General features: G+C 49.2%; 1 protein-coding gene across 18 annotated transcripts in view; it reads right to left on the reverse strand.

Moving 5' to 3' along the window:
• INPP4A (inositol polyphosphate-4-phosphatase type I A) overlaps positions 1–25,315 on the reverse strand; it is a 132,500-nt gene that overhangs the window by 28,072 nt on the left and 79,113 nt on the right. For 4 of the 18 annotated variants that reach the window (XM_014730989.3, XM_014730985.3, XM_070236112.1 and 1 more), the window contains 13 exons: positions 23,593–23,709; positions 23,231–23,310; positions 21,613–21,724; positions 20,654–20,744; positions 20,052–20,199; positions 17,101–17,231; positions 14,851–14,955; positions 14,213–14,321; positions 11,919–11,936; positions 9,099–9,282; positions 7,601–7,819; positions 6,231–6,486; positions 2,534–2,566 (listed from right to left, as the gene is read on the reverse strand). In XM_014730989.3, the coding sequence (XP_014586475.1) occupies positions 2,534–2,566; positions 6,231–6,486; positions 7,601–7,819; positions 9,099–9,282; positions 11,919–11,936; positions 14,213–14,321; positions 14,851–14,955; positions 17,101–17,231; positions 20,052–20,199; positions 20,654–20,744; positions 21,613–21,724; positions 23,231–23,310; positions 23,593–23,709 (1,603 nt within the window). The remainder of the gene's footprint in view (positions 1–2,533; positions 2,567–6,230; positions 6,487–7,600; positions 7,820–9,098; positions 9,283–11,918; positions 11,937–14,212; positions 14,322–14,850; positions 14,956–17,100; positions 17,232–20,051; positions 20,200–20,653; positions 20,745–21,612; positions 21,725–23,230; positions 23,311–23,592; positions 23,710–25,315) is intronic. The other 14 variants (XM_005599805.4, XM_070236117.1, XM_070236118.1 and 11 more) reach the window with 7 other exon arrangements.

The raw sequence follows: 25,315 nt of genomic DNA on the forward strand, positions 1-25,315 counted from the left end.
ATATAGGAAGAACAGTTAAAAAGCATGAGGAGCGTGTCCTGGAGATGAGGAGTGTGGAGTAGGAGGAGGCGGCGCTACATCTGCCCAGAGAAGGGCTCAGACACGGAGCATCAACCACCATTTAGGCAAGACCTGCGAGAGCTGTACTTTATAACTCCTTTCTCATTTAATCCACAGGGACAGGGTTAGTAACACAGGTAAGGAGACAGGCCCAGAGAGGTCAAGTGTCTTCCCAAACACACAGAAAGAGCCGTCATTTGTACATGTCTGAGTGACTCTAAACTCCATGTTACTTCTAGTATGTCAGGTGTTTCTGCTGGTAGAGAGTAAGGGGTGGGGGGTAAAATATTTTGTGTCAATATGAGGAGAAACGAAAATAAAAAACTTCCAAACAAAATGAATTTCAGGGACAGTAATGAGATTTCTACCTGGGACCTTTAGTTAAGCACAGGTACCTGGGATATTAGGGTTGGTGAAGGGTCATGCCCTGCTTCCTTCACCAAGAAAGTCTCACTATGAAAAAAAATACCAGCGACCAAACAAGTGTCCTTGGTGATGCAGCTGATTGCCTTTTTGGGGTGAGCTCCTTATCTAGTTGCTAACCTAGCAACATTTGACATGTTGACATTTGCTGACTGGTAGCCAATCCATGGACCACACTACTTTAGATAATTTTGAGGGACTCTTTCAAGTCCATGCTTTGCTTTTGCATTTTTTTCTCATTAATAGGGGAAGGGAAAAGGGAGTGAGGGAGGAGGACTCAGAGAGAGAGAAGATTGAGAGAGAAAGAGAAAGAGAAAATGTGTATGTGTTTTAATCCAGATCAAATACAGCCCTGTGGGAAATGCCAAAGGAACTCCTGGCAGGGGACCATTTAAGTCCATTTGACATCAACGGTGGACAAGCCACCAGTGCCCCTGGAAACGACACAGCTGACATGAAACAAGGAGAGTTCTTCTACAAGCCAGGTGTGGTTTGTGTGTTGCCTGGGAACCCACTAGTTTTCCCATTAGTTCCATGAACTTCAGGACACCGGGAGTAGAGGAGAACCCCTGAGCTTCTATAGGACGGGTTCAAGATGCAGGTACCCCCTTTCCAGGTCCTAACTGCTGGGTACACTCCCAGACTTCACCACCGCCAAGGCTCCGGGGAAAGCAGCTCAGCGTGAAGGCGCCGACCTGCCGTGGAGGAAAGTTGAGGACTGGAAGCTGGAGACAGACATGAAAGAGGAGAAGGCATGGGCCAGGAGAGGCAAAGGGGAGGAAGGGAGTGGTGACTACCTGTGCATCTACCAAGCCTCAGTGGCCCGGAGGGTGCAGCGGATGGGGGCCCGAGACCCCACACTGACTTTTCTGGGAAAGAGAAATGATAAAGCGGCTGAAAGGAAATTGGCGGGGGGGGGGGGGGGGGGGGGGGGGGGGGCGGAGCATGATGTACCAAATCAGATAAGCCCGCTGATGAGCTCACTTCGAATGGGTTCTCGGGGTTGCTGCCAGGAGAAACCACGGTGCTGTGAGAGCTGAGAGGGTTCACTAACAGCCGGCAGGAAGAGTTCAGTAGACCCCACAATCACTGATTTGCTGCACTCTGGACATAAAGCAGGGGTCCTGCTATCTCATATTTATATCCAGGCAGGAATACGTAATCATCAGACTGATTATGTAGCTGTTTTTCGGAGTGTAAGGAAAAAACATATCACTTGGGGGTCTCATGCTCACTCTGGGAAAACAGCAAGCCATATCCAGGAAGTTCAGGGTGAACTAGAGCAGGGGTCGGCACACTTTTTCTGTAAAGGGCCAGAGAGTAAATATTTCAGGCTTTGAAGGCCATGGGGTCTCTGTCGCAACTACTAGACTTTGACATTGCCCCACAAAAGCAGCCACAAACAATAAGTGAACATATAGGCATGACCAGTTTCCAATGAAACATTATTTACAAGCGCAGGTAGTGGACAGGACTCGGCTCAGAGCTGCAGTTTGCCAACCCCTGAACTAGAGACATAAACATCGATTTCTACATGCAAATGCGGCAAAAAGATTCCATTTCCAGCGCTAACTCCAACCAAAGACATAGCAATGCCTGCTAAGAATTCTAAAGCTGCATCTAGACTCAGGAGAGAGGACGCTGTGTGACTGCAAATGTCACAATATTTGGGTGGCTACATATTATCCGACCATTCCCGCCATGTAATGCTCACAAGTTCAGGTGAAATCCAGGAAGCATCATCTACAAATACGGATCTCTCTAAATCAGGTCCCCACTCCAGGAAGCCCAATGCACTTGTGGACATTAATCGTCTGAAAGGTTTTAGGACGGGAAAATGAAAATAACACAGGTGGTAACCTGCTTCAGGCCACAATCCCCAGCTCAAATGTCCCTCACCAAACCTAAGGAAAGGTGCTACCTCACAACGAAGAAATTCCAAAATATTTCCCTAACTCTGGGAGCACAAGGTAATCTTTGACATTTAGCTACAAATGCCAGCTGAGTAGTAAAAAGACAACTGGAGAAGCCTTGAACAGAAACCACGTACCTGGGCTGGACTCTTCAGGAGGGGGGCTGCAATCTGCACAGAAACGGAGGGCGACATGGATGATTAAGGAGCAGCACACAGTTCAAACACGAACAACTCAACGCTTAGAGCAACTGCCTCAGCAGCTGTCAGTAAGGCGGCTAAACTAACAGAAGAGGTCAGGGCCTGCCTGCCTCTTCCCCAAGAAGGCACACGAAGGCGCTCCCAGGCAGCCAAACCCTCTTGGTGGTAAACATCGCCCGATTCACCAGCGTGAACATTCATGTTGCTCATACTCCAATGTGAAATGCTCTTCAAGATGAGCAAACTAATGTATTACAATGTGATAACGCACGCACATCGATCACATTGTGCGTGACAGAGCCCCATGTTGGCTCACAACATCTGGAAGCAAACTTGTAACGAGAGAGACTCGCCAGTAAATTGAGCAGCCCCAGTTCGGAGCCACTGCCCCCACTAACTGGTGGAACCTGGGCTGAAGGTCAGCCGCTGAGATCCACAAGGTTAGGATCCAGTGATGAAACCAACACATCAAAAAACATCTGGGCCGATCTTCAAAATTTAAACCAAACAAAACTTTTATGACTTGGGAGAAGTCTAGAATTAGAATGTCCCTCCAGGTCCTCAAGAATCCCAATGTTAATTCAGTTTCACCTACACTGAGTCACACTGGGAAGTATTCATTTCAATTTCGCATTTCCCTTAAAAACTCTAAAATCTCTGGTTTACTGGGTGTGCCACCTGAAAGAAAACAAGTTTGAAAATGGATCATTTTGAGTAAAAGTTTATTTTATGTCTAAACTTTCCAGTTCAAAGAATGTCTTTGGGATATGGAATTAGGTAGTTTCCGATCCTCAAGAACAGCTGGAACCACTGTTATGGAGACTTTCACAACCTGGATTGTCCAGGAAGGGGTGGCAAGGGACCCCTCCTCTCTAGCTATCTTTGGCATTGACTTCTTAAACTGGCAAAGTGGATAGAAATAGAGGAAAATTAAAGGCCTCTGTGAGTCGAAGACTTCAGCCTCTTTGTTAGAGCCCAAATATCCTGAGACCACCTACCTCAGAGGGAAACCCATAGTGGTGTGGTGTGATGCAGAGCACTGATTCTTAAACATCTGTCTGGCTAATCAGAATTACCCTGGGCCTTGAAAAAAATACAGATTTCTGCCTCCCCAATACCATTCCTCCAATATTCTGAGTCTGAATGAGGAGGAAGGTCCAGGAGCCTATTTTTATGATCTTCCATGGTGATCCCAAACAGCTGGGTTGGTACCATTCCTGAGAAGGCATCAGGGTTAAACCCGGCTGGTAACGTCAATCTTTTAATCAAAGGGGAGAGGGTGAGGTCTCCTCTGCTACTCCTGGACCAGTGGCTTACAACTTGTCTTAGGTCATGGAGTCCCTCGACATTTGACCGCTACGGACATCTTCTCCATGAACATGCAAATTTTAGCATATAATCTCAGGGGCACACGAACCTGGGGTACAACCCACAGACCTCAGGTTAAGAACAACCTAGTTTGGGGTTTAAATGACTCTTCCAGGATGAGAAGAGCAAGAGTGTGTGTGTGTGGAAGGTAATGGAAGCCCCAAATCTTGGCAAGTGGGTAGTGATGCAGAAGAGGTGTGGGGCACTTGTGGGGAAAATGGGGAGAAGGAGAGAGAGGCTCATGGAGCTTCAGTGTTTCCAGCTGGTGGGGACTTGTCAGTGGGTCCTGCAGAGCCACAGGGCTGTGTGGTCCCTGTCCACAAGTTCTGATCAGTTCTGCAAGAGGGTGAGCAGAGAGGCAGGGCAACTCCTTGGTGAAGGATGAAAACCAGGAGCCAGGACAGGGTTGAGAACTGGAATGAAAAGTGCCTTTCAAAGAGCCACAGAGTTTTTCATACGTAATAAATATGCTGGAGTGAACTTAACCTGCTCATTAGGCCAAAGTCACAGGCCTAGGAACTTGGAATGGTATCAAAAGTCATGACAGAGCCCAACCCTGGCCAGTGAGGACAAGAGATTGAGTAAAATACATGGCTCAGAGTCTGGTTCTTTCTGATCCTCCTGACCATGCTGAGGTCTGAATAGCTTCCAGGCTATGCTCCAGATTTCTCAATTAAAGACCATACACAGTTAATTTTGTGGAATACAGTTTCACACATTTCTTTGAGTCCTGATCAGCAGTTAGACTCTCTCAAATGTATGCTTTATTTTCCCAGGATTACAACTGAGCTGATTTCTATGGCACACACATTTACCAGTCATGCCCCAAATACCACAAGTAAATGCTCCTTTAAATAACTTCAAAACTGTGTTTCAATCTGTCAGTATTTGAACAGTACAAGATATACCTAGAAAAAAATGACATTTAAGTTACAGATATAACAGTATATCTGATTAAATAAACCATCTCCTGAATTTAAAAAAATCCAGTAAATTAATTTTTATAACTGCAGACAAAATTTTAAATTACAAGCAAGACAACACTAAAGAGAAATGAGGAATAAACTTTCAGAATTTTTTAAAAACAAGATTCACATTAAAAAAAATGAGAACACAGACAGAGACAAAATAGCTCCATGAACCAATCACAGGTTTGGGCAACTGACACTACAATTCTCTCAAAGATGGAAAAGTGGAGACGTGAACACGGTTGAAAGAGACACTCCAGTGAACAGTGCCCTGAAGACAGACTGCAGGCAGATTAAAAAGGTCTTACACACAAAGAAGGATTTATCAAGAGGTTCTGATAAAGGAGCACAATTCTGCCTTGAACAAAAGTTGACCAATTCAAAAATTAAAAGTCCTCGCTGTATGAAGCCTACCCTGGCCATCTAGGCCTTACTCACTATGACTTAACACTCCCCAAGGACAGCAAAGTGGAGGCAGAAGCTAGGTCTGCAGCTGGTCTCAGATGCCTGGGCTGTAGCCCTGCAGTTCTTACAGGAAAAGGCGGAAGGCCCTGAGCTGCAGAGACCCAGGATCCGCTGGTTCAGAGAGCACCATCCCGCGTTCAGGCTACAAGCAGGGCAGGGCGTCTGGTTATGCTGTGTGTCTCTGCAGACAGAGGACTGTTTCTGAAGCGTGCCACTTCATGCCAACCTCCTAGCACCTACTGAGAGCCCCTCCTTAGAGGTGGTGCCCAAGAGAGGAACCTAACTCACCCCGGGGGGCACAGGAGTGGGTTCCACCATCCAACTGAGTCACAAGGCACCATGCCTCTGCTGGCTAAGAGAGCACCCAGCCAATGACAAGCAGCCTTTAGACAAGTCCACTGGGCCTGCCAGCAGCTCTCATCCAGCCCGTGTCCCTGCACCATTCACCTTTTCCTTGATTCTGCCAATTCCTAACGCAATGAATAATCTCATCAGAATCTGCATTTTGGCCCCCTTTAGGTCCTCAGATTGCTTTACAAACCAGGAAAGCCCAGGAGCCCAACCCTCACTGCCATGGCAGTGTGACCCAGGAGGGCCCTGAGAGTCTGCTTCTGCCAGACATGCCGATCCACAGCGGGCTCCACAGGCACGAAGACTACGGGGGCCTCCGCCCTGACTGCCCGCTACTACTGCACTGCCACACCCCTATTCTGGTGACGGCCCTCCCTGCAGTCTGCGTGGGGGAGGAGGTCATGGAGTTAGAGACACAAACGGACAGACTGACGCAGCATGAGGTGGAGGTGGGGCGGGTGGAAGCATGGATGCATACGCACGTGTGGTCAGGTGAGGATGGCATGCAGCACATGGCATGGTGGAGGGGCATGGCGAGGAAGGGGCATCGCAGAAGGTGTCCTCCGGTCTGATCCAGTAGGCGTGGCTGTCCCGTTTACCTTTCTTGCTGGTGCAGCTGCCCGCGCAGGGGAAGACGTCCTCACAGCCCTCGCCATGCAGGCGCTCCTTCTGGAGCAGCTTGTCCACCCGCTGGATGATGCACTCTAGGCTCTTGTCAACATTCAGCCACACTTTCTCCTTCCAGATCAAAAGGGCCCAAGTGGGTCAGCTCTCCCGATGGGAAAAACAGAACAGAACACAAACCAAACCACCCCTCACTGATCCCCCAGCCCAGCTACCGTGCTCATTAAAACACCACAAGGTTTAGAAATATCAAGATAATTCAGAATTCCCCATTAAAGGTGTATTTGCTTTTCGAAAGACAAATCAGTGTCCTGTGGTCACTGTTTTTAAAGTTTAGGAAGCGTTTGCTGGTAACTGTCATGGAGGCCAGACAGGACTTCCCGGTGGCTTCCCGTGCTGGCAGAAGGGCCACCTGGCCCAGAGAGCCAGTCTTACCCCCTCCTTCCTCCACTGAAGGCCTCCTACAGCCATCAGACACAGAGGGGACTGAGGTCTCTTTGGATGGAAGAGAATGGAAAGAGCTGACCTCTCCAGATGGGGGAGGAGGAGAGAGGTGAGGGGGACTAGGAGGGATCTGCAGAAACCCACACAGGACGCAGGATGCCAGGGCAGGGCTGCAGGAGCACTTCACTGCTGACTAACAATTCAGCGCCTCCCAGAACAACGCCTCTAAACAGCAGTTCCAACAAATGGCAAAAATGAGTTGTATATGTCACTCCCACAGGAGACGCAGATCCTGCCCTCAGGGCCAACTCTGAGGAAGCAATAACGTGATGCAACATCAGGCCTAGCATCTCACCAAGATCCAGCACCTGAGCTCCCACAGCTCCAAAAAAACAAACAGCCCTCAAGAACCAGCTGCAAGCAGAGCACTGCTCTGAGCAATGAGAGGTCTGGCTGGTCTTAGTAGTGAGGGGCCGGAGTGGCCCCTGACGCCAGCAGGAGGAGAGAGGCCTCCATCAGGGAAAGGGCTCCATGGAGAAAATCGCCCCCTTTACAACCAGGTCTGAGACTGGCCCAGCCCACAGCAGCCCTGCCCTTCGGCTGGACACAAGGTGTGAAATACTATCTCCTTCCCTAAATCAGGCAGCCCAAGAGCCACCCACTAAGGAGACTTGGAGCCTGTCTGCAAAGCGGCCCAGCCTTTAGGCACCTCCAAGGAGAAAAGAGGCTCCGCCTTTTTCAACCCAAGCTCAGGAGCAGGGTGACGGCCCTGCAGCAGACTCACCCATTCCTCCTCGTGCCAGTCCACCTGCAGAGAAGACCGGCTGTTCCTCCCTGTCCACCTGGCCATGAGGGTGTCCTGGTCGTTTCTGAGCATCACCTGCTCCTCCTCAGTCGAGGTGGGGGAGGCCTTGGAGGCAATGTAGTCCGGCCGCGCCGCGTTCAGCCCATGGATGGAGTTGGCCAGCAGCTTGCAGTCGCAGACGGTGACCAGCTGCCGGGTCTGCAGGCACACACAAACCCAGGCTGCTGAGCCCCCAGGTGAGGGGCCGCCAAGGGCTGTCCTCTCTGAGGCCCAGTGGTATGTATGCCCTTCTCCACAGCACGAACAACTCCAGAGCTGCAGCCTCAGGACATCTGAGTTTAGGGGCTACCACGTGACCAGATGGGCTGAACCTTAGTGAGTATTTACTAAGTCATCCACAAGATGACTGGAGAACTCAAGGAGGATGAGGGGAGGTCAAGAAATCTCTGACATTATTTGACCCCTGACTGCTTCTTAGCCTAACATCACTAGAGGAAGGGCCTGAAGAGAGCCCAGTGTCCCAGCCTTAGCTGACCTCCTGGGCTATCCCCTCTAGTTCCAGGGAGCAGACCCTACTTTGGTTCAATCACCAAAGCTTATCTTTTGCATCTAATACCCAAAGCCCTGGGCTTTGGGCAGTGGGATTCCTGGTACAGCATTTCTGGCTCTGGGGAATTCTGTATGCCACACGAGTTCTATGGCTCTTAAATTTTCCTCTGACAACATCACCTTTCTTTTCCAAGTGAATCTAATCCCCAGCACTCACTCTTTTTGCTTGGTGAACATGTGAGAAGGATATAACACATTCGGATCAGGAACAGCACCTCACCCCAGCAAAGTGGGTGTGAGCAGGGAAGTGTGATCCGAACCTGTGTGTGCGCATGTGTGTATGCACGTGTGTGTTGAGAGACAGACTGAGTAATTTGAAAAAGCAACATCCATCAAAAGGATCTGATATATCTATTCCCCCAGTATGGACCAATATTTATATATTTTTAATCAGGATGAAATTATGGTTAATTGGAAGCTGGTTTACTGATTATATATAAGCCAATAAAACAATATTTTTCTTATCATATGTCTGTATAATAACTCAGTTCCTTTTTTTGAATTCCAAATCAATAGAAATGTGGTAAAACATGTACTGCGTAGGTGGTTACTATGAAAGCTGTGGAACTGTCCCAGCCTCAACAATGACCCCCGTGGACTTGGTGGAAGACACATCTGGACGAAACAGCACCTGGGAGTCATGAGGCCTCATCTCTGACCTTGTCCTGCCCCCATGCAGCTCTGTGATCACAGGCAAATCACCAAACCTCCTTGGGCCTTTGTGGGAACCGGACCTAAAGCTAGGCCTTCAAGGTCATCCCAATGTCACCCTTTGTGTTGACAGCTCTAGACACACATAAGGTGTCCAGGAGTTTCCAGACACTCAAGGTCCCCCCCATCCCACACGTAACAGGGTAGCCCCTCCTACCTTGTCTGCCAAGATGGCAAGTGTTCTTTCGAGGCCAGTGGCAGACCTGTCCTTGGCTGCCCTTGAGAGCCGTTCTGCATAGTAACTCACTTGGGTTTTCAGGGTGTTGATCTGGGCAATGATCTCTTTGGCTCTGACGATGTCCTGTGGTATATAGATTATGGACTGGCAGCTGGATGATGTACTAAAAAGGATAAGATCAGATTTTTAAGGGGTTCTCTCAAGTCAATGAGGATGGCAGCATCTTCCCAACGCCAGCCCACAACCAACACAAAATAAAGCATTCTGATACTCAGGGATGTTTTCCTAGCTAGTCTATCTAGCTGTTGATGGGCAAAAGTAAATCCAGGGGATCCTTTCTGTCTATATGGTAGAAGGCTTGAAACATTCAAATACAATTAAGTCTTTTATCTGTATTTGTATGTATCTGTATTTTTACCATGTGTATGTACATGTGTGTACAGATACTGAGCCAATAACTACCCAAATCCTCATGATCTTTCACCTAGGAACCGCATCTGTCGACTTCTCAGCAGTACTTAAGTGGAGACATGGAGTCTGCTAATACCAGAAGGGGTCAGTTTATCCCATGAAAGGAGACTGCAGTGGGTGCCGGACTTTGGCAAAGAAACCTGTTTTCTCATCCGGTCAATCAGGACTCCAGCCTTTCTGTGCACACACCACAGTTCTCCTCCGTCACGCATCCGACCCCAGCAAGTCCCCAGAAAACTGGGCCTCCTTCCCCTCTGCCCTGCTCCAGGACCTCCCTACTTTGAAAAATAACATCCCATGGGATGAAGAGGAGGTGGAGAACGTGCCAAGTGAGAGGCCAGACCTGGACACCTCAATGGCTTTGAAAACCTGCTGCTTCCTCCCCCTCAACCTCCTTGGCACCAAGCAGCGTGTCTATCTCAGAATCTGATCTCAAAGCTACAGCCCAGCCACTGCCTGGCACGAACACCAGCCTCCAGAGAACCGACTCCACATCCCTGGCTGCGTGGGGCCTGGCCAGCACATTTGACTCCTCTAGACGGAGATGATAAACTGCATGTCTCTCAGCTGAGGTCCCAAATCAATCCAATATTATAAATTTATTTTTTCAGACTATCTGAGGAAGCCAAGGTAAGTAGGGAGGGAAAGCATAAGACACCAATGAGCATGTCTCCTCCTGCAATTTGAAGTTGTGAGCTCTGGCTGGAATGGGTGTCCCATCCTTCATGGAATGATGGGCCCTGACTGGTCTCCTCAAAGAGCTGTCCTTTGGGTTTTGGGGAAGAGTGAGAAAGTGGAGTACCAGACCCTCCATCGCTTCTCCAGGAGCTGAAGGTCACACGGTCAGGGCTTGAGACCCTTCCCTGCTGGGCTCTTTCCCAAGATGGGTCACCAAGAAACTGCCCTGCCCTGTCCCTTGATGGACTCTGGGGTGAACATGCAAAACCCGAAAACCAAAGCACCCCAGAGAGAAACAACACCCAAGCCCACACACCACAATGAAAGACGATGGATTTGCCAGAAGCCCATGCAGCAGACCGCGATCAAGCCCGAGTGGTCTGACAAGAGTCATTCCACAGCACGATGTGCACACAACTACTTTCCAACCTGCAATCACTCTTCCAAATGAATAGCTGCCATTTAAGACAATTCAGTCTTAAAAATACAATTCCAAAATAGAATTTAAAAAAATCTATTCCTTCCCAGGCCCCAGTGTGAACTGCATGTAGATCTACATGTGTGAATGTGCTGGCTGTGTACACTTCAACAAACACACACCCTGCCCCAAGTCCGGGAGAAAAGCATCCCCTACACCGTGTTCTTATAGCTCACGCTCTAGTAACAGCAATCGGGGACTTAGGCACGGGAGGTATATGGCGGGGTGAGAAAGAATAAATGTCAAAGAGCTGCTGTTCAGGAATGATCATAAATATACAAGCACATGTGCTCAACCTAGTCCTAAAAATGGGGAAAGCTGAAGAGGCCCCGGGGGGTGCGGGAGGGGCGAAGCAGTGTTTCTCAGGACTTCCTGCTGTCACATGTCCCCAGCAGAGCCCTGACATCTTAGGCAGGGCCCAGCCACGGCTCCTGAGCCTCAGCAGCTCCAAGGTGGCAGCAATCCTGAAGGGCTGAGGTCCTACTGGACCTGTTGCCAGAAGCGGTACCACTGCAGAGCCCCGACTCTGGGCCTAGGTAAGCACTTCGGGCATGACTGGGGAGGGCCTGGGAGCAGCAGTGGGGACCCCCAGGCAGCAGTCACGGTGGTTTCTGGTTGCCACTTAATTCTTTGGTGGAAAAAGTCACTTGGTTATAGTAATTCTTGGTTTGCCCTCCAGGGATAAAACGGACCCTAGTACCACTGTTTTCAAAATCTGCATAAACTATTAAGCATCATGAAAACGTAAACTTGCTTCATTCCTACAAGAGGGGACGGTGAAGTGGAAACTGAAAAACCCCAGATTCTTGTAAAAGAAGCCAGAAAGGGATTCCCAACCACACCAATCGGCTGACCTGAAACCCTAGCACCCAGGGCCTTGCCCGGCCAAGGCTCTTCCTCACTCTGGGAAAGACAGAACCGGGTCTTCTCTCAGAGTGAGCGCAAGAAAGAACCGCTGCCAGACTGTAAAGGTAAACCAGCAGACTGGATATCGGCTATTCATTATCAAAGAACATTGCAGTTGGAAGGGAGAATTCTGTCTACGAGTCTATAACTAGGAGCCCACGGTGGTACCAAGGGGGCAGGCACCTCACAGAGGAGGGACGGCACAGGCTTTCTCTGCATGAGAGCAAGGCCCAAACAGACACTCTCTCCACAGACAGAAAACTCACCAACACTCCTCAAAACTGCTAAAAAAAAAAAGAACCAAAATGAAATATTAACAGTTTGTTAGCAAACATGAAATGCAAACTAAAAAATTAAGAAGCCAAGTTATCTTTTGTCAAAATACTAGAAATCATTTGTTGAGGCCCCAACGACAGGGACATTTAAACTTGTGAGCCCAATGTGCTTGTTCATCAGAGCTACATCAGTGCTCAAGCCCCAGGGACACATTCCACTGGCTCTGCATTTAAAGGAAAGTTCAAACGATGAGACCAGTTCTACAAGTAGCTTCATGACATTAGTAGGAAACTAAATAAAAATGTATATTACGTATCCGGAAAATACTACAGAGGCATTTTGGGAATAAGAAGCTCTGAAGCCAACATGCAGAGTAATCAGGTATCAACATGGCGACCTTGCTGGGTCAGGGACAGCCATTGGCGCCCCCTCTTGACTGGCTTTCTCCTCCAGGGCCCCCACGCCATCCTCAAATCACGCTCACACCTCCACACAGCCACATGCAATGCAGCGGCAGACACACAATCTCGGGCTGGCTGTGCAGCGCTGTGGTGGGCACAAGAAGCCTTGTCTTCACCATAATTCCCCGAGGAACACCGGAGTCAGTGAATCCTCAGGCAGGTCTGGTTACCTGGTTTGTCAACGGACGTGCCCTTGGTGGGGATGAATCAAGGTCAAGGAGGCAGTCTGGGAGCCTCCCAGAGAATGCTGCCCCACCCTGAAGGCTGAAATTCCGCTCCTAACCTAGCCCTTTCTTGTTCCTCCTCGGGTCTCCAGGACTCACCCCAGGGCAACCTGTGCACACAACTGAATGGTGACTTCTCACAGTGCTCTCCCTCTCTCCTGCCTGCTGTTCCCGCCTCCAGCCCCACCCCACAGTCAGGGACACTCCTGGCTGCCTCCCTGATCCCCTCAGCCCAATCACTGACCACTGGACCTGACCCATCCCCCCCGTCCTGATCTAGTCCCTGGTCCAGTTTCTCAAGTCATGTCCTGACTCCCAGGCAATGGCCCACCGGCCCCTGGCACATGCTAACGCTCTCCACCCGACCTGTTGGGCTCTTTTGAGACTCCCACAGCTTTTGCTTCACCTTCCCTCAAATGGTTCCATTCTCAACTGGTAAGTCTGACCCTTTCAAGCCCACATTCTGCAGAGGCGGCTCCATCCTACCTTTAGCTTATTCCTCACCACCTCAAAAACCTCTGCAACCCCATCAACTTCTCTTGTCCTTTCTAGGATTAACTGCCTAGCCCTGCCTCTTCTATGGTCTCCAGAACCTCGCTCTATCAGCATTCTCTTCTACGTTCCCTCTTTCGCTTCCATCTTTCCTATCAGCCTAAACACATGCTCAAGTCATAATCACCCTGCCCGAACCTGAGACCTTCATGCTACTTCCTCTATTTCACAGTCCAGGAGCTTACAGGATCATCTACACTTATCACCTCCTCTTCCTACACTCGCATCCCTCCATCTATTTAAATCTTGACGGGCCACATTCTGGAAGATCACCAGTGCCTCCTGCATGTCCAACACGACAGTGTTGATGTACAACTCTCTCCCCTTCCCACTACTCCAGCTCTGCAGCACCTTCTGCCTTGTTTCCAGACATGGCACTGCTCGCTCCAAACGGTGCTGCTGACTTTTCTGCTCCTAGACAAAGTGCAGAGCTCCTCAGATCAGGCCTAGATCTGCCAGCCCTGCATCCCTGGTCACCGACACACAGCCTCACACTGAGCAGGCTGCCCGAGGGGCCAGCTCTCCGCTCAGCTCCTCTCCCCAAGGCACCGGGCCGCCAGCTGCACCTCATGTTGCACTCTGCAACGCCCTTCCTCACCCTGCCTACCTGGAAACTTCCTGCTCAAGACGGTAGCTCCATGCAGCTCCCTGAGCCTTTTTAAAACTGGAATGCTTACCCTGCAGTCCTTGAGGAAAGGAAACAATCTCTTCCAGGCTTCACACTTTGTGGTGTTAAACTGACTGACCAGGGACTCTAAAGGACAGCCAAGCTAGCGGAGAATCCACACGGTGCAGCCGCTGAAAGCACCACTTTCAAGGTGGGTTTCAATTTTCTGTTCATTTTGCAGGATCAGGTGCCCTCACCACCCACCCAGCTCAGTCGCACACATACAGAGCAGCACAGAGTCCATAGGGCAGCTCCTCCAGCCGCACAAAAGCAGATCAGATGGCTGGATGTTTTTGCGGTCATATTTTGACTTCTTTTTTTTTAACCTAGGAAGCACCAGACAACTGTACAAGGACCACAAACACCCTCCAAGAACTTACTGTTTCTTGGTCTCTTCAAATTTGTGCAGCTTTTTACGGAGACCTCCTGACTTAAAACCTTGGCAGTGTGCTGCTGGCGCTCCGATGGTGACGATGTCGTAGTTCTGATCTGAATGACAGAAAGCTCTCCTCCATTACTCTGGGCTCAGGCCTGTGGACAAGCCAGCTACAGGGATATGCACACAACTCTGGGACCCTGCCCCTCCAGCCCATTTCCAAGCAGCCTGTGGCTCCCTTAGTCACACAGCCTGGGCTGTCCAAGGGCCTGTGGAGCCCAGCACCATCATCCCAGCAGAGAGGGGGTTCTGTGGTTCTCAAGGGGGAGCTACAATAGGGCCGGAGACAACTACCCGGCAACGCTCAGTTGCATCCATCCCTCTTTCAGAAGGATGACTGACGGGCAACTTTCTGCCACAGAAACACAAAGGGAAGCTGAAAAGAGGCGAGACAAGAGGAAGGGGTTTGAGCTCTTTATCAAAGACTTTACAAAGGTCCTTGTGACACATCTCTTATCCAGGCTGCCCAGCAGAAGAACACACAGCAAAGGCTGGGGCAGACACAGGCCAGCACAGAGACCAAGTACACAGGAAGAAAAGAAGTGAAACGTGATTCAATGAGAGGAGCAGAAAAATAGTTACCTGATCCTCCATCGTCTTGAACTCTCATCCTTTGTATGTGCAAGTTTGTGGGAACAAATTCTAACTTTTTATCTGCTTTCAAACTGCTTGCTTTAAAGGAGGGACCTAAGAAACAAAGCATGAGAAAACAAAGATCATCAACATGTATCCTGCATTCATGAATGGCAAGGAGCAAAGAGATATTTGAGGATGCTGCTGCAGGTGAGCAGATACGTGTTGGGAGTGGTCCAGAAAATTCCGAGTTTCCCATGAACACATTTCATTTCCAGAGAGCAGGTGGGTGAAACGTTGAAGGGAGGGCAGCTCGCTGGCCACGAAACTGGTTCTGGGTGCTTAGGTAGTGAGCGGAGCCAGGGAGAAGCAGCTTCAGGAGGCTATGGCAATGGTCCTGTGCCTTACCACGATTCAGCTCTCAACGGGGAGGTCTAACACAAAGACTTGATTTTGTGCAACACGACATCAACACAATTATAAAGAGCAAACGGGTCCATGCCAGGAAGTGCCTGCTCCAACTCCAGAGACTGCCATCATCCAAGATCTAAGAAATTGGTTCAACCAGAGCAACACATCTCAATTCTGAAACATGATGAAGAGGTCTGCTTATCACCCAGGTCTATCAAGGTGAATAAATGCTACACAGCAGGGATTCTGGCCCTCTGAAACACACTCACACTTGTTCCCTTCTTTACAACCAGGGAGTTAAGGAGGCTGGATAATGTTTTGTAACATACATCGACAATTTTATCTCTATAATCAGAATCCATAACTAATAAAGTGAAGAACCACCTGCCTTGAAAAGAGAGGGATTACAAATTAAACTGACAGAAGGATAGAAAAAATAAACATTCCCTCTAGTGAAAAAGGTACACTTATTTTGTCAGTATACAAACTGCAGACCAGCAGCGTCTGTCTGGCATTTGTCACATGAGCTTCTTCTCTAGAGCCTAATACTTAAGGGGTGGCCCACAGATTGATCAGCAGCTTGGGCATCCCAGGAGCCCGTTCAAAATGCAAAATCCCAGGTCTGCATTTTAACAAGATTCTCTGGGGATTTAGGTGCACACTGACATTTGAGAAGCTCTGCTCCAGAAAACTCAAAGTGTGTGGGTTTCAGACTTTCTCAGATAACAGGCATCCAAGCGTGGATGGGTCCCTAAGTTCCTTCAGGCAAACACTGCCATTTCTCTTACAAATGCACTTAGAGCCATTCTTGAGATTCAAACCAAAACCAGGGCACCCTGTCTTGTTGTCATGCTTGTATTTGGCCCAGCCAAGTTCATGGACAGGTTTATGTTCCGTGTCAAAACCATATTAATCTCCTTAAATCCTAAAATTCCATTATGTAGAGGAGAAGGAGGGAAGAATCTAAAGATAGAGAATGAAGTAACGAAAAAACAAAATAAAGAAAGGAAAAAGGCAATAAAAAGGGTATGGAGTTATGACAAGTCTTCAAAATCTACCCAGGGGCCAGCCTGGTAGTGCAGGGGTTAAGTTTGCACGGTCCGCTTCAGCGGCCCGGGGTTCGCTGGTTCGCATCCCGGGTGCAGACATGGCACCGTTTGTCAAACCATGCTGTGGCAGGCATCCCACATATAAAGTAGAGGAAGATGGGCACGGATGCGAGCTCAGGGCAAGTCTTCCTCTGCAAAAAAAGAGGAGGATTGGCGGTAGATGTTAGCTCAGGGTTAATCTTCCTCAAAAGAATAAAAATAAAAAAATAAATCTACCCAGAGAAGTGTTTTGAAAATCAAATGGCATCTTTCAAGAAGAAAAGGTGAGGTGTCTGCACTTCACTTTCTCTTCTAAGCCTTAAAATGGAGAGTCCCATTCAGACAACTTATATGTTCAATAAAAGGACTATTGAATATTTAAACTGGAAAATCTAGAAAACTGCTTTGTCTCAAGGTAAATGGCCTACATCCTTTTGGTCATTTCACTGATATCAGACCAAGATGAAGAAATCAAAGGAACCAAGAACCTGTGATTTTGTGTCCCTAAATTTCGTCCTACGGCGGTTGTTTTGGCAGATGACACCACAGAAGGAACTGTCAAGGCAATTCACAGATGTCTTCCTCATTAAGATCTGAAAAATCCATATTGGAAAGAATTCACACCTACACAAGAATCTATTTTTAAAAGTCCATTAGCATGTCTGTCAGTGAGAGTATTTGAGCGACCTTGGGTTGCAGATTCCTAGCCAGGAAAATGGAGAGCATGTGTGCCGTGATGAGGACAAGACCTGGCACCCACCTTTGTACTGATGGAGGTCGGTCAGGTTCTCCTGGTATATGAGGATGATAGTCTGATACTGAGTGACAATCTGGCGTCGGAGGCTCTCCCAGCAAGGGGACAGATCCCCCAACTCCTCCAGTTCACACACCCTGCAAGAAGACCACACGTCAGGCCGTGGGGCCGGCTGGCTGCCCTGGAGAGCCACAGGAGTCCCAGGCACCCCAGAGAACAACACGTGCACGGAAGCATCACTGACACCCAGGGAGGACCCAGGACAACAGCTACCCACCCTGCAAGTCTAAAGGGTGAGCAGCGGGGCAGGGGGACAGCCTGCTCCAGGAGGAATGGCTCTATGAAAGGGAGACCACTGACTGTGTGAAAAAGCGCAGAGAGAAGCTTTTCAGAGAAACTCAGTCAAACGTTCAAGGAAAACTAAGTGGAGGAGGGGAGGGGAGAGAGGCTGTAGGGGAGCAGCCCCTTGCCTGTGTCCACAAAGGCCGCATAGGCAAAGGCTTCAACACAGCCCGCCTGAGTATGGGCAGGACAGAATGATATAGGACCCTCCCGGGACACGAGAGCATTGCAGGCCTGTGAGCAGCTGCTACGGAGCCATCCCCGCCTCCCCTCTCAATCTCCCCCGGGGGCTGTCATGAGACAGTTTCTCACTGCCTCCCTGGTTCTGGTGAGGAATGGGGCTCCCTGCCTCCCTTAAGAACAGCTGCAGAACATAACCTGCTCGGCTGCAGTCTACAGCTGGCTGCTCAGCAACGGGGGCCCACAGCTCCTGCCACGGTCATCTGGCCCTTTCGGTTTCAATGTTGTCCTTTTTAGGTATGGGACAAGGACCATGGGGAGCTGGTGACTCTAGCTAGGCTTCTTTTCTCCGTCTACGTAAGTAATGAACTAACTCTAAAAGTGTCATGGGGGGAGGAGAAGGGAATGGGGGAAGAGGAGAAAGAAAAAGAGGCTTTATGTTCAGAAAAGTAAAAGCTGTGTAAGAAGTGAAATATAAACGTCTTAGCTCAGCAGTAAAATAGCGACATAATCAGAATAATGAAAACACAAGATGGATTAGGGAAAAAAAGGGATAACCATATTAGGAAAATGGGGAATGGAAAGTACAAAGGACCTAAAAGCTTCATCACAAGATATCAGCTAATCCCTGAAATTCATTAAGGAAGAGAGTACGCCACCCATATATTTAAAAACACAGCAGTAAACACTAAAATGGCTAAAAGTGGCTGTTTCTGAGAAGTAGATCAGAAAGGAGAGGTCTCCAAGGCTCATGTTTTTGTTAAAAGCCTTCTGGCACTATTTGGCTTTTTATACTATGCACATTTTCCTTTGAGGAAAAAAAAAAAGCTAATTTTAGAAAAGATTTTAGGACTCTACCAAATTGTCTGAAGTTAAAAAAGAGTTGCACCATTTTATTAAGTTAGCAAAATCAATGTGGCAGAACGCCAAGGACAGGCAAGGCTGCGGTGAGATCTACGTCCTTACTCGCCGTAGCCAACTGGCCCCACTGCCCCGGGTCTGCTGGTGAGCACACAGGCCTGCCAGCCTCAGCTACTGCTGGCCCCTCTCTCTGGATGTCTTTGCCTGTCCGCTTCATGTGGCTCCTTCTTACGCTTTGTGTGTCAGCTTAATGTCACAGTCGCACGGAGGCCTGCCCAGACCACCTCCTCCTTCTCACAGCCCCCTTTTAATTTCCGCACACCACTGAACACATCAGGGCGCTGCGTGTGGCCCCCAGTTCTCCGTTACTGACTGTCTCCCACGGTCTGTGTCGCTCATCAAGAAGCCTCCCACGCTGAGCACAGCGCCAGCCACACGGCGGGTGTGAAAAACAACAACAACAACAAAACCCTCAGAACCACAGCACTTGGTAGATGAATGAACTCTTCAAAGTTAGAGTACACTGAATAATGGGAAATTAGGCCATAAGTAAAAATTATAACACAAAACTGAAGATAATGGAGAAGTAGATGGTAGCCAGATAAATACATACAAATATGGAAAAGCTGAAGGGGAATTTTTAAAAATTAAAATCACTCTATAAACTATGTAGAGAGGGAGAAAGCAGCTCATTGCATTATTCTTGTCATTTTTCTAAGTTAGAATATTTTTTAAGACAAAAAATTAAAACAAAATAGCTCTATTAAAACAGCAGAATTCTGACTGCATTGTTTCCTCTCATGCTTCTATTATATTCTGTTTACAATTAACATCGTTTTATGACAAGGAGTAGAAATGAGAGTCTGAGGCCGATGGGAGACATAATCTGCAATGCCGGCCCCACCTCTCAGGCCTTCTCTGCCTCAGGATCAAGGAAACACGCCCTGGGCTGAGAGATGTAGAGGACCAGAGTGCACACGTAGCCTTCTGGAGCCCGTATCGCTCGCTGTGGTACCCTAGGAAAGCAGTGACCCAGGCAGCTATCACCAAAGAATGACCAGATACAGTCACGCCATCACTTAACAATGGGATATAATCTGAGAAATGCGTTGTTAGGTGGTTTTGTCATTGTGTGGACGTCATAGAGTGCACTTACACAAACCTAGATGGTGTAGCCTACTACACACCTAGGCTACATGGTACTAATCTTACGGGACCACCGTCGTATACGCAGTCTCTCGTTGACCAAAGTGTCATTATGAGGCACATGACTGTATTTCTAACTTTCTAAGGCCAGGTGAAAGGGGAAAGGAGAGAAGGGAAGGGAGCAGGTACTGAGTGCTGGGCACACAGCTGGTGCTTCAGGCATGTTATCTTGTGAAGTCCTCACACAGGGATGCCGGGATACAGATGAACAATCTGAGGCTTTGGCAGGCCCAGGCCACAGAGCAGGCAAGTGGCACAGGCTGGGTTTGCATCCTGGACTGAGGCCAGGGCTCTACCCACCTTATCTCAGAGCTTTCAAGAAAGGAAGGGGCACATGACGTGGGGGTGATGGGTGGTCGGCTACTCACCTGGCCGCATCTTCTTCCAGCAGGAGCTTCACAAACTGCCGGGGCACGTGCAAGGAGAGCACACTCTCCGCCATCTGCTCCAGGATCCTCAGGTGGTTGCCGTCGGTGGTGGGGAACCGGTACATGCGGCAGATGGCGCCACCGAATACTGCAGGGGAATTCAGGGGAGACAGGGGCTGTGAGAGCTGGCGGCAGACCTGCACGTGCGGCCTCCTCCCCAGGCCCTCAGTGCTGCTGACACCTTCAAGCCTTCTTACTGTTCATCTCAATGGAATTAAGACATTTAAACCAAAAACCCACCAATCAACTGAGCCTGAACGCTTCTCCCCCATAATATGCAATCTTCTTGCCCAGAATGTGTAACGACCTCTAAAGTCTGAGGGGCTGGGAGGCTGTCAGTCACCAAACCCAACACTAAACAACAGGGCGTGAAAAGAGGGAGGGGCCCCCTTCCTTGGAGTACTCCTAACTCTCCATATGCTGGCACAAAGAACGCGGGCAGTAGGGAGGTGACATATAGAACGGGAGGGGAGGAAGGATGACCACGGCCCGAGCAGACACTCACAAGAGTGGCACGAGTACCAACGGAGGAAGCTGCTCACCCGATTTCAGTAAAGTGTCTTTTCGCAAAGAAGCATATTTGGATCGGATTCCCAAGGCCTCGGTCAAGCTCTCATCAACAGGCAGAACCATCTAATAACACGTACAGAGGGGCACAAGAAACCCGTGAGAGCAGAGGACTCAGGAGGAGGGTGGCCTGAGTACACCACAAAAGAACTCTCCAAATTACCACCCACCACGAACTCCGCAGTAAATACTCCACCCAGCCACAAACCAATCCACCTCCCGGTATACAGAACACGTTCCACGCACACAGAATTTTCTAGAAATGCGTGTCTTTCGACAAAGTCTCTTCACCTTGTGTTTCAGGGTTCTGATGTGTAAAACGAAGGGGCGGGAGCAGACGTTGCCCAGGAATATTTCCAGAGCTGACGTTCTGGGCTTATTTTGGGTAAAATGAGATACCTCTGTATTTTACAATAATGACTACTTACCAGTGTTCAGGTTCCTAAATTAGAATTCTAGTTTGAGAGCACCGAGTATGTGTGTGAGAGAGGGCGTGGGAGAGAGGGTGAGGGAGAAAGAGTGAGGGAGGTGGAGAGGAAAAGAGGATGTGTGAGAGGAGGGGTGCAGCACTGAGTGTGCGTTAAGGCGAGCGTGGCACCTGTTGTCTGGGAGGAACATCTTAACAAAACATCACAGATGCTCTGGGGCCCATCTCACACCCCCACAAGCCCTCCCTCCCCGCCTGACTGCAGCTTCTGAGGCCAGGCGCCCGCCCACTCGCTCCGCCCGCTCCCTGGCGGTGGCCAGCATGGTCAGAGCAGAGGGGCCTGCTCCCTGAGGGGCTGCTTCCTCTCTACTTTGAGAAGTGCCTGGAGGACACGTCCTCTGGAGGCAGCATCAAGCAGCAGGCCCTGCCCTGCCCTTCCCTGAGCACAGAGGCAAGTCCACCTACTCCTCCCACTCCTAATGGAGAGCAGGAAGGCGGTGTGCTCACCCTCCCATTGACGGTGTCCAGAGACCGGGTCACAGGGGGCCGCTGGTCTGACTTCTCCTCCATTTGCCAGCCGATCACAGTGATGTTACCCACGCGGTCACTCTCTGCAGACCTGCAACGAGCAATGTGCTTTAGCAAGCGGTGGCGTGACGGTGCTTCATTTTCTGCTTAAATGCAAAGCTCAGCCATCCTCGGGTAGTGGGGGGTCCTGTGGGCACCAGGATCCAGCCAGTTGGTCAGTCAGTGAGCATTCACTGCATGCACAAGCTCTGGGGACACAGACAAGGACACCATGGGGGCAGAGAGGAGGACTGCATCTGAGAAGGGATCAACCACCACAGAGAAGTATGGACGTGCCTGGTGGAGTCGGAGGGGAGGAGTCAATGCTTGCTTGGGAGGCGCCCCTCAGGCCCTGGGCTGACCCCTGCCCCAGAGAGTTATGGGGACATACCCTGGAATGACAACTGGAGGGCACCTTCTTCTGCCACTGGACCCCTTTCTGCTCCTTCCCACCTCACCTTCAAGCTTTGATTAGCTGCAAGGCCTAGGCCTGGACCCCAAATAAGCCAAGGTCCCCAGAGTTTCCCAAAGCCTCTGAATCCTGACATGACACAGCTGATGCTACTCTAGCCCCAGTCAGCTTCACCTGAGACCCTTCAGGGTGGCTGCACACTGCCCAGGCCCATCTGATTCATCCAGGGAAGCCCCAGGGACACCCTGAAGCCTCAGGCTTTTTATTTAAGATGTCTGCCTTAGCCAGGTTCTAAATTTTTCCGTGGTCACATCTACTGACCATTTCCTTTGTGACTTTCTCTCATCGTTCTCATGCGCGGAAAAGTCCTTCCCATGCTATCTGTTCAATAGGCATCTTTAGCTCCTTTTAAACAGGATAACGTCCATTTCTCACACTTAACTCTAATCCAAGTGGAATTACTTCTGGCACGTGCTGCACCTGAGTGTTCTTCTCTGACAGCCCCCCTCACCGTGCGACCCTCTCCTTTCCCCAGACTCCTCCTTCAGGCTGAGTGAGGCTCTCACACACAAAGGATGCTGCAGGGCTCTCGCCTGTCCAAAGCCTGCAACATTGTCATCACCGCAGCTTCAGAATGTTGAACTATCTAGCAGGGAATTCACCACCTCTGTCAAAATTTTCTTTGCTACTTTGGACTATTGTTCCAATTTTTACATTATTTTGGAAAAAAACGAACACCATGTCAGGGTTTGGGTGGGAATTGCCCCTAAAATGAATGTGGGAAGGGTTGACATCTTGACATCTTTCATCTTCACAAAAATCTCTGCTCTCCAGGAGATGACATTCTGCTGGGGAGGGGACACATAACAGACAAGTACCTTGAGTCTTATCAGATAGGTGTCTAGGTTTTCCTTTCGGTCTGAGTAGGGTGTGCTCCTATTTCCCACGGATGCCCCACATTTCCATCAGGCCCTCTGACAGGCTGAGTTTTTTATCTTGCCTCGATGGACAAGCACCTTCCCCGCTTAGACTGGCCCCTGGGAGGTAGCAGGGTGCTCTCTCCGTATAGGAAATGGAGCCTTTCCCCACCTGTCCCTGAACCTCACAATTGCAGATCCTTTCAAAGGAACAAAATTAAATACCAACCTTAGTGTTAAATGCAACCTATGATGACTGTCCTGGAGCAGATCTTTGACAACAAATGTTCCAGAGCCCAGTAAATACATCTGAGGAAGGAGGAGGAGAGAGACAGCATTAGTGTGCTCACTTTGTCTCTGCTCCAATTACCAGGCCCCAGGGAGTCCAGCTGGCTGGGTCCCACAACACACCTGACCCTCATCTCAGGAGCCCAACAGAGACACTCAGAAAGAAATTCCTAAAGACAAACATGTTTGGACATTTGTTAATTTGTGAGCCAGTAGTGAAGTCTATCTTGTGTTCAACTCTCTTTCAAATGATCACAGAACTTTAAAAAAGGGAGGAAAATCCCACAAACCACGTTACTTAACTGTTCCCTGAGATCTATCTTTGACATCATACACGGAGAGTTTGATTTGCGTCATCTGATTGATAAGAGAGTCTTGAAAGAAGGCAATACTGCTTAGAAATATAGGATTGTTGGTTCCCTAGAATAGAAAAGAAAATAACCAGAATATATAGTTGGATTTTTTAAAGTAAATGCTTTTAAAATACATCAACATTTTCAGAATGATAAACTAACATTCCTACAAACTGGGATCAACAGAAATGCTAAAGACGGCTTAAACGGATGTACACAACCCAACACCTACTTTCCAAAAAGGACAAAGCTGTCTGACACAGACCTTTCCAGATCCCGGAACAACAAATGGGCCCAACACACAAGCTGTGGCCAAGGGCTCATTCTAAGGGCTTCTCACTCAGTAGGAGTGATGTTATAAAATTGAAGCAAGATGAATGTCCACATATATTCTTAGTCTTACAACTTTAGAGGAGTTATGTTTTTGGACCTTCTACTTTGGGTTGTTTCTTTAAGATATATAAACAGGCAGATGAAAGAGGAAATGAACGGCTTAAGTCATTTCTTATTCCTAGACTCCTGGGTTTGGAATAATTAAGGCCTGACTTTTGTAAGGCTCTCCTTTTCTGAGGACCAGTTGCTAATTTCTCGATCCTAGGTGGCCATTTCCCGGCAGCTTAGCCCTACCCTCCTACAGAGGCCTATAATACCATATTCTCTTTCTCAGGCAGTGGTTAACTTCCTCAGCCAAACGGTTAACGGTTCCTGTTTGCACCTGCCCTGGGGTCCATGCCTCTGGCTATGTTCCCTCTGCAGCTCCAAATCCAGTCTCTCAGCACCTGCTGCGCAGCCCCTCCTGAGTGGCCTGCTGGGGCTGAACCTCTCCCTCCATCCACCCTTGGTTACCAAGGAGGCTATAAACCTGAGCATCTGCCCTCTTCTCCTTGGCTCTCAACCCCCAGGAAAGATGAACTCCTCCTGCAAGAGCCACCTCCAGAGCCTCTCTCACAAGCACCCTTTCTTTCCACTCTTTTCCACCACCAGCCAGGTCCTGCATGGCTCCCTCAAGACTGTCTGACCATTTGAGTTAGGACCTCTCTGAAACACAGCCAATCAGGTGACTCCCCCACATAAAAGCCTGCACTAGCCCATTACAAACTCCCTAGCCTGACATTCAAGGCTTCCACTCCCCCACTTATGCGTTTGCACACACGGAACAGGATGAAGTTCTTCTCCAAACGCACATGATGCTCTCCTATTGCCATGCCTTCGCATAGTTACCACAGAACTCTGGCACGCTCCTCCACATGTGGTCCCCAGACTGGCAGCATGGGCATCACCTCGGAGCTTGTGTAAATGCAGAGTCTTGGGCCCTACCCCAGACCTATTCTCTCAGAATCTCACTAAGCCCCACCACAGGAAGCTTCCTCTGATCCTCAGAGCTGGATGAGATCCCAGCCTCCTGGTGCTATCCTCATCTCTCTAACACTTCCCACACTCTGCAGTGTAGAGATGGAGCCACGTTCACTTACGCTCCCCACCCACAGATGGTAAACTCCTCGAGGGCAGGGACTGCGCCCCAGCGGTCTTTGTATCATACCCAGCACCCAGCACTGTGCTTGATGTGTAGGCAGTACTCAACAAAGGCTTAGAAAACAGAACTGTTGGCTTGAACTTGGAAATAAGTTTCCAAGAGAATGAAAAAGGATGATCTATCCTCCAAAATGTAAATC

The sequence above is a fragment of the Equus caballus genome, chromosome 15 (assembly GCF_041296265.1).
Source record: "Equus caballus isolate H_3958 breed thoroughbred chromosome 15, TB-T2T, whole genome shotgun sequence".
Classification (NCBI taxonomy): Eukaryota; Metazoa; Chordata; class Mammalia; order Perissodactyla; family Equidae; genus Equus; species Equus caballus.